This window comes from Gymnoscopelus braueri (genome assembly GCF_963280865.1).
Source record: "Gymnoscopelus braueri genome assembly, chromosome: 11".
NCBI classification, from domain to species: domain Eukaryota; kingdom Metazoa; phylum Chordata; class Actinopteri; order Myctophiformes; family Myctophidae; genus Gymnoscopelus; species Gymnoscopelus braueri.
Genome location: NC_137613.1, coordinates 53,369,542 through 53,379,541, shown reverse-complemented (window position 1 = coordinate 53,379,541; position 10,000 = coordinate 53,369,542). Strand labels below are relative to the sequence as shown.

General features: G+C 41.8%; 1 protein-coding gene across 1 annotated transcript in view; it reads right to left on the bottom strand.

Annotated features, from left to right (window-relative positions):
- Positions 1-10,000, bottom strand: part of LOC308095729 (semaphorin-6C-like) — a gene marked incomplete at its 3' end in the record, with an annotated part of 124,499 nt that overhangs the window by 21,474 nt on the left and 93,025 nt on the right. Inside the window, exons 14-16 of the mRNA XM_080442768.1 lie at positions 8,995-9,126; positions 4,359-4,514; positions 1,469-1,642 (exon numbers count right to left, since the gene is read on the bottom strand). Coding sequence (XP_080298894.1) covers positions 1,469-1,642; positions 4,359-4,514; positions 8,995-9,126 — 462 coding nt within the window. The remainder of the gene's footprint in view (positions 1-1,468; positions 1,643-4,358; positions 4,515-8,994; positions 9,127-10,000) is intronic.

Sequence of the window (10,000 nt, the reverse complement as noted above, 5' to 3'; positions counted from 1 at the left end):
CCTGGAAACACTGTTACTTGTTAAGTAATCTCTCAAGAACAGATTCTGCACTGCGTTGGAATCTGTCGGGGAGGTTCGTCATAACGTGTGCGCATTGGCTACAAGTGGGCGTGCCTTCAGATCAGGAAGCAGCTTTACCCAATCAAATGTAGTGGGCGGGATTCACATGTCCGTCGATCTTTCCCCCTCGAAACAAACCCAAACTAATTTAACAATAGCGTCCGCGGAGCAGACAAAACCACGGAAAGATATTCACATTTTAACTTACTCTTTCATCATAGAAACAAGTGGGCTTATAACCAAAACGATCCATGTTCTCTGGGAGAAGTGGTGTTAGTGTTCCGTGTAGAAATATTGTTAGTGGGAATGAAAACATAGTGGCACCCACCGGAAGTGAAAGCTGAAGGCAGACCTAAACCCCGGTTTCCTTTGCGCACGTGTGCTACGTCGACTTCCTCCCAGAGCCAACAGACATAGAACAAACAGCAGAGGTCGCTGTTTTTCATTTTCAGTTGGATCTGGGTTCCCAGATTGCTTGTTAAGGGACATTAACACTACACCTGGAAACAATGTTACTTGTTAAGAAACATTAACAGTAAACCTGACAATCATCACCAGTACTTACAACACCACCTACCATCAGCTCCCAGTACTTACAACAACACCTACCATCAGCTCCCAGTAGCTAAAATAACACCAACCATCAGCTCCCAGAACTTACGACAACACCTGCCATCAGCCCCTAGTACCTAAAACAACACCTACTATCAGCTCCCAGTACTTACAACAACACCTACTATCAGCTCCCAGTACTTACAACAACACCAACTATCAGCTCCCAGTACTTACAACAACACCTACCATCAGCTCCCAGTACTTACAACAACACCTACTATCAGCTCCCAGTACTTAAGTTACAACAAAATCTACCATCGGCTCCCAGTACTTAAGTTACAACAACACCTACCATCGGCTCCCAGTACTTAAGTTACAACAACACCTATCATCAGCTCCCAGTACTTAAGTTACAACAACACCTACCATCGGCTCCCAGTACTTAAGTTACAACAACACCTATCATCAGCTCCCAGTACTTAAGTTACAACAACACCTACCATCAGCTCCCAGTACTTACGACAACACCTGCCATCAGCTCCCAGTACTTACAACAACACCTACCATCAGCTCCCAATACTTACAACAACACCTAAAATCAGCTCCCAGTACTTACAACAACACCTACCATCAGCTCCCAGTACTTACAACAACACCTACCATCAGCTCCCAGTACTTTCCACACAACTTTCCGCACCCAAGCCGTGTTACTCATACGCCGAGTTGGTGCAGCCCAGGATCTAACCCATTACCTTGTGGTTGAAAGGCGAGTGCTCAACCGACTGACCGACACAAACCATTAGTCTATTACTAACTATGATCAGTATTATTATGAGTATATTCAGACACTTACAGCGTGGGGTTGTACACAGTGATATCTTCCAGCAGTACAGGTCCGGTGGTATCGTTAGGATGAGAGTTGATCAGAACCTTCTGAACTCGGCCATCTTCAGAACCCAGAAACAACACGGTCCGATCCTTGAAAGGGCCTGCAATGGTATCCACGGCAACCTGGGTCAACCTGACCCTAGAACAGTGATCAGTCACACACACACACACACACGCACACACACGCACACACACGCACACACACGCACACACACGCACACGCACACACGCACACAAACAATTACTCATCATATTGCCATTTGTCTGTGTGTCTGTGTATGTGTGTGTGTGTGTGTGTGTGTGTGTGTGTGTGTGTGTGTGTGTGTGTGTGTGTGTGTGTGCGTGCGTGTGCGTGTGCGTGTGTGTGTGCGTGTGTGTGTGCGTGTGTGTGTGTGTGTGTGCCGGAGGAGTTGTTTATGCCTCTAGTTAATCAGATAATCTCATTAAGATTGTGATCATTTTTCTCTCCCGCAGCTACAGTACAAACGACATGATGCAAAACAGCCTCTGGACAACTGCACATCAACACAATACAACTAATCTGTATAATCATCACTAATTCAAACAAATAAAGGAGAAGAAATATCTCTGCTTTTTTTTTAAAAGTTAAATAAATGCATATTCATGTTTCCAAAGTCAACGGGCCTCATTCTCGAAGCGTACGGGCAGATTGTATACTAAAGGCCTACCGTTGCTGTCGGGCAGAAACCTTATGTCTCCATATTTCAAATGTGTATGTTTTGTTTGCGTGTATTAACACATTGAGTGCCAAAACCGGAGATCTACGGTTGTGCAAATACACCCGTTGAGTGCCATAACCGTAGATCTACGGGAGGAGATTTTTGTATTTATTTTTCCACACGGGGCACTCTAATGCAACTTTGGAATGATTCACGGAGTCTCTAAAATGGAGAGGACGGATGTGGATCAGTGCCAAAAAACCTACCTCCCGTCCACTCCCATTATAACTCCTTGAGAAAAAGCTTCATATCTCCATATCTTTTTTACCATGGTGGAAATGAGCCAATTTCAATGGGTGATCACTCTGCAATTACAAATATTATTGTTCCCTTTGTTTACATCCGCGTCCTCGTCGTGGCTTCTACAGCTCTAAACAGCGCAGCGTAAACGGTAAGAATGCCAGCACTAGATGTACCCTGTTTTAATAAGCCTCTGGCACTAAATGTGTTAAAGGAGTAGTTCACCTAAACAATGACTTATATTCTATAAATTACACACCCCATGAAGCCCAGAATTATTTTTTAGTTTTTGTCGCATTCCAAAGCCAATAATTTGATGACCGGCGGAGTCGACTCAAAGAGCCTCATACTGAGTCTCCTATTGACCGAATTTGACCGGTCATCAAATTATTGGCTTTAGGAATGGGACAAAAACTAAAACAATCTCCATGAATTCAATGCTTCATGGGGTGTGTAATTGATAGACAATATGTATTTTTTTTGGGTGAACTACTCCTTTAAAGCCCTACTTTGTCATACTACAGTGTCACAAAATTATTTGTATTGATTATTTTATTTCCCCTGCATTTTTTGTGTTATTTTCTCTGTATTTTTGTGTTGATATTTGAACTGTTTGGTGCTACTATATATGTCTATGAATTGAATACCAAGGACCTCAATGGAAACAAGGCCGCAAGGACTTTTTTTGGACAGACCTTTTAGTCAAAGTATTCTAATGTAATTTGATTGTTTTTTTTTTTTTCTTTTTTTATCCCACGATTTTGTAACCCCATTTTTTACACCCAGGTCAATTGTCTATGAAATCCTGGGCACTACCTTCCCTCTGCCAACCTAGGGAGGACAGGGCCGAGCTCATGCCTCCTTCAATGCATGAGAGCCAACTGACCTTCTTATCACCTGACAGGGGAGAGTTTCCCTGGTTGGACGTAGCGCGTGGAAAGAACACGTTATTCCAACCAGTTCCTTTCCCCTCCATCAGGCGCCCGGCTGGCCAGGGGGAGGCAGTATAGTGACCAGGATTTACTGCATGTTTTTGTGAGGGTATCTACCCTAGGAGACACGGGGAGAACATGCAAACTCCACACAGAAAGGCCCTTTCGCCAACCCCACCTAGGGTATGGGCACTGATGACGCGGAGGAGAGAACACGCCCCCAGCACCCACAGCTTCACCTGCGGGAATCGAACCCAGGACCTTCAGCTGTGAGGCGACAGCGCTACCGACTGCGCCACCGTGCCCCCCAGTAGTTTTGATTTTGACAGCAAATTTTGATTCAGTTTTAGTCATAGTCGTTTGAATCAAATTCCATTTAGTTTTAGCCATATTTTAGTCATCTGAAATGTTTTAGTTTTTGTCTAGTTTTAGTCAACTAAATATCATAAGATTATAGTCGACTAAATCTACAGTTGATTTAGTCGACTAAAATGTAGGTTGGCGGTGCCTTGATGGCGTCGCAATGGCTGATTTTACACTGATTTAGGTTGCATGGTAAAAATAGCCGATCTACAAGCTCACAACGCGTCGCAGCGCGACGCGTTGTGAGCTTGTAGATCTGCTATTTTCATCGTCTTTTAGTTCTACTGGATCTCTTCTCCACTAGTCCCTCACTAACATTTTAGTCTAGTTTGTATTTGTTGATGAAATTGTTAATATATTTAGTCATAGTTTTAGTCATCATAGCTTTGTTTTTATTTAGTTTTCGTCAGTGGAAAAGGGTAGTCGACGAACATTTTTCGTCATAGTTTTAGTCGACAAAATCAACACTGTTTAACAGGAGCTTGTGACTAAATACAAACTACATTGGATCCAATGTACCTGTGAGCAGTGTGTGTGAGTGTGTGTGTGTGTGTGTGTGTGTGTGTGCGTGTGTGCGTACCTGTGAGCAGTGTGTGTGTAGCAGGGGGTGTGGTTAACGGAGGGCACAGACTCGTCCATCAGGGGGAAAGACTTGATGAAGCTCAGCGACTCGTCCGGGAATTGAACCGACGACTTGTACTCCGCAGCCGCACCGTCTCCTGCACAGCAACCGGGTCTGAGAGACACACACACACACACACACACACACACACACACACACACACACACACACACACACGCACACACACGCACACACACGCGCACACACGCGCACACACGCGCACACACACACACGCACACACACGCACACACACACACACACATTATTATTACTATACGTGTTAAGGATATCAACATTTCAGGGGGGGGGGAACTGACATAAATCCGACCCCAAAACCGGAAACCAGTGGTGGAAAAAGTACTCGGATATATTACTTAAGTAAAAGTAGCAATACCACGATGTAGAAATACTCTGTTACAAGTAAAAGGCCTGTGTTCCAAATGCTACTTGAGTAAAAGTACAAAAGTATTGGCATCAAAATATACTTAAAGTACCAAAAGTACTTTTGGTTGGTACTTATACTTAAAGTACCAAAAGCAGAGCTCACAACACGTCGCAATGCGACACATTGTGAGCTTGTAGATCTATTTTTTTCTACTTTTGTGCAACACTCTTGTATGACGAAGTAGGGTATTCATTTACATGGGAAAAAGTTGAAATATGGAGATACAAGGTTTCTGCCTGACAGCAAGGATATCTACTTCTATTAAAGGAGCATTTCACCCCTGGAAGAAACTGCAATCACTCAATGGTAATAGTATTTGTAGTAGATAACAGTAGCACAATTTAAAATTTGCACCCTATGGCCAGAAAAATAATGAAATCTGTGTGTTTGACTAGGGTTTGACTGGACTGCTGCATTACTACAATGACCATAATGCTTTGGTGCACTGCCCCTCCTTGTGGCAAGGGGAGGTTGCATGTGGGTGTGATCTCCAACAACAACATACAAACAGCATGCCAGTGTTGCCATGTCTGCTTATTATAAGCGGCTTCTTTCTAAAATGTAGTTGATATTTGGGCTTGTTTCCAAATGTTTTGATTGTTGTTTAAACCAGTGGTTCTCAAACATGTTTATGTATTTTTCCACAGACCCCCATCTGAAATTATAATTTGTGCCAGGGAGCCCCTAACAAATATGTGTCAAAAATATTCCACATTTTGCACTTTTTCCCCTCAATATTTTTTTTGTAAATAGCAGATCTACAAGCTCACAATGGGTCGCGAAGCGTTGTGAGCTTGTAGATCGGCAATTTTCAAATATATAATATCCCATGTCTAGGTAAAGTGCTCTTGGCCTAGTTATCTTCTTTTGGGCTTGTTTTCATAGACCTGGTTGCTTATTTCTCTCACAATATCTGGCAACACTGGAAGTTAGAAGAGCTGAAGAACGTGTACCTCGCACACGTTCATCTAGTTACATGTCCAAGGATTCGTTAGTGATGTCACATCACTGACATATCCTTGGTATCTTTATGCAGTTCTACTTCCGTGTCGCATAGTAGTGACATCACTGTCGAATCCTTGGTATTGTGATCCTAGCCTTTCGCGACGGTGTTTGTTTACCAGCGCCGCCACTCCACGCTGTATTTAGTTTTTTGTTCACGCTTGCGCTTATGAAACACTAAACAGGATTATTATTTCATGTCAACATTCAAGTACAACTATCAGAAGATAACTCAGGTAAAGTAATGCCTCACTCTGCAAGGGGGGTTGCCCGCTGGCCGCAGCTAATGGGAGTGGCCGAGTGGGGAATGAAGGTTGAACAAAGTGTTACGGACACCCCTTGGGGCTGTCTTTGGAGCTGGTCTGACTGAGACACGTCGAGATAACATGTAGTGCGGAAAGGAATGAGACCAATATCTCGTGACGTAAATAACGTCACGAAATCTTCGAAGATTACTAGATATCTAAAAATCACACCCAGTGTGAAGTGGGCGGTGTCTTGCTAGCTAATCACAATACTGAATGGAGTCACCCACAATGTATGATTCACTTAAAAAAAACCATAAATGTGTTTTTTTTAAAGTGCATAGTCCTATTTATAGGGCTATGCACATGTGTCATGTTTCCCTAGCCAATCACAGTCCTGAATAGACTGTGATTGGCCAATCACGGTGCAGGGTTAGGGGGGTACACTGGTGGCCAATCACAGCACAGGATTTGGTGTGCAAATATAAAAACACAGATTATACACAAAAAAAAAACAGGATCTTGTTTCTTGAGTCCTAAACTTCATTAAAAGAAGATCTAGTTGCAAAATCGGCGAAATGTCCCTTTAAACTCAGTACTCAACTGGAGTGCCGCACCAGACACTGTAGGTTGGCTCGAAGGAGGGATAACATAAAAACACTCAACACAGAATGAACAAGAGCAGAACAACAGTGCACACATCTAATAAACTAATACATAAAACAGTGTTAACAAAACAAAAAACAGGAATCCTAAGAACTAGTGGTGAATCCAGGGTCTTCACATCCATAGGCAAGGCATTCCACTGGGTGGTGGCTGTATGATAAAAACTATCACCAGCTCTGTATAATAATAAAAAGAAACCTCTGTTGCCACCGTTGTAGATCAGTGATTCAACAGACAAAAATCCACTTCAAAACATTCCGGGCCAGGAAAGAGCAAAGTTCAAAGTTCCCCTACCCGGGGAAAAGGGCACGGATCACACACTCCACAAGTTTCCGTCCTGTGATGTTCTTTCCAAGCTCCACCGCACACAAACGTTGGATTTAGACAGTGGTGGAAAAAGTACTCACATTTTTTACTTGAGTAAAAGTATCAATACTGCAATGTAGAAATACTCTGTTACTCTGTTAAAATATAATTAAGGTACAAAAGTAAAAGTGCTTGTTATGCAGAATGTCCCATTTCACAAGTTCAAATGCATAAAATGTATAAAACAAAATTAAATGGCCAATCTACAAGCTCACATCGCAACGCATTGTGAGCTTGTAGATCGTCTATTTTCAAATGGCCAAAATGTATATAGGGCTGAAGTGGGTAATGTATATTTGTAATAATAATCAAAATCTACAAAGTAGTAACAAAAGTTTTCAAAACATTGTAGTGGAGTAAAAGTATAATATTTGCCTCTGAGATGTAGTGGAGTAGAAGTAAAAATATTGAGAATTGGAAATAAGTAAAGTAAAAATACCACAAAATTGTACTTAAGTACTGTACTTGAGTAAATATACTTTACACCACTGGATTTAGATCAATGTGCTTGCACAAAGGCAATTGCTCCCCCATGTACAACTTGTAATTTAGCAAACTGGTTAAAAAAATGCACATTCTCCAACTTTATTCAGCGTGTAAAATCAATCTCCGCAGCCAACGCAATATGACTCTCTTCTCTTCCTCGCAGAGAGAGGAACATTCTAGAACAGGACCCCCAGAAATAATCATATTTGAACAAAACACATTCACCCAAAGTAGGATGGGACCATATGGAAATGTCTCACATTTCAAATTTCTCTCTGCCGAGAGTCCGTCCGATCGGCACAGCTGATATTCATATTCAGTGGTGTAAAGTAACTAAGTACATTTACTCAAGTACTGTACTTAATATTAATATTTTTATACTTTTACTTTTGGTACTTTAAGTATATTTTGATGCTAATACTTTTCTACTTTTACTCAAGTAACATTTTGAACACAGGCCTTTTACTTGTAACAGAGTATTTTCACATTGTGGAATTGATACTTTTACTTAAGTAAAATATCTGAGTACTTCTTCCACCACTGATGAGCATGGTGAGAGAGCCTATTTCAACCAATCGGATTGCTTGCTCGGAACTACCTGTTGTATAAAAACAAATATCGTCCCATTCCTATGTGACAGCGGTTCTCAAGATGGGGTTACGGGACCCCCAGGGGTCCTTGGGGGGTGGGGAGGGGGGTCCCCAGCAAAATGTGTTAATACAGCATCACAATCATTTTAACCGCTTTATCCGTTGGCTATTCAAAAATATCAGACCTACAAGCTCACAGGACGGCTCGAGGTGACACGCTGTGAGCTTGTACATCTGTTATTTTTGCTACATTTTTGAAAAATGTCGACAATTTTGAATACTTTTGAATTTTTTAACATAATAATCTTCTCCTCTCTTTCACTTCATCTCTTCTGGGGGTCTCTGGCACAAACCTATTTTGGATGTACAGTAGGGGTCCCGTGGGCAAATAAATACATCTCAATTTGGGGGTCCTTGACACAAAAGGTTTGAGAACGAGTGCCATATATGAGACATGCTGTCCGGCAGAAACCAGCTAACGCTTTTGCATTTTTTTCCATAAATCAGGGCCATTGAACACCCTTTACGTCTGTGTGTTGTTAAAAAAATATTGAAGCAATGAAAAGCACTAAAAAGCACTTCTGACAAAACCAGCTAACTCCATTGGATCCTCAAACTTTCTGCTAAACCAGCTAACTCCACCAAAGGGGGGGTGGAGTTAGCTGGTTTTGCTGATTCCAGGCTCCACCCCCTTTTCACCTCCAACCTCATTGTGAGCTTGGAGGTCCATTCAGCTGTTCTTATCAATGATGAACAAAACCTCCTAACTCCAGAGATACACTGTATATATTTACCGTGGTTTGGGGACCTGGTCTTCAGGTACAGGGGTCCATGAAGAGTCGCTGGTCCTCTGCTCCTTAAACCTCCCGTTGAACACCTTCTCTATGTCGTCCATGTAATACAGACACACTGCTGAGCCCGGGATACTGAGAGAGAGAGAGAGAGAGAGAGAGAGAGAGAGAGAGAGAGAGAGAGAGAGAGAGAGAGAGAGAGTCTTAATTATCTATACATTTTTTGGGGGAAAAATCAAGAAAATTTGTGCAAATCTTTGAATATATATCTTTTTTTCAAGCGAACATTTGTAACTCAAATCTTTGCTTCTGGAGGATTCTACAAATGTCTTCTAAATCCTATTTATGTTATGTTGCTATAATATCAGTGGTTCTAAAACTTTTTTTTATGTCAAGGACCCCCCAAATGATATGTATTTGTCCAAGGACCCCCCCCCCATCTCAAAACATGCTGTTCCAGGGACCCCCAGAAGCAAGGATTTGAGTTAAAAATGTAAATATATATATATATTCAAAGATTTGCACACATTTTCATTTTCACGATTTCCCCCAAAAAATAGCAGATCTACAAGCTCATAGCCCGGCACTCGGTGCCCGGCTATGAGCTTGTAGATCTGCTGTTTTTGAATAGCCAAAGAAATCTAAAGTGACACAGATCCTAATGTGAGATTTGTAACACAGTGTGAAAGGAGCATCCCACACTAGCGCTGTTTTTTAAACAACTAACACAATATGCAAAATGATTATATTTTAGTAATATTGTTCCTGCTGTTCTACATACCAGGTAGATTGAGGCTTTAACCTTTGCTTTTACATGAAATATCCAAGAATATTAAGATTTTATGGAAGATGCTTCTGAACATAATGGCTAGTTTGGCCACTTCAAATGCTCTAATCTTAAAATAATAACCGAAAATAGTCAATCTACAAGCTCTCATCCATAGGCGGCGGGTAATGAAGGCTAGGGTAGGCTAAGCCTTCGCAAATATTATCCTGGGAAATTCTAGGA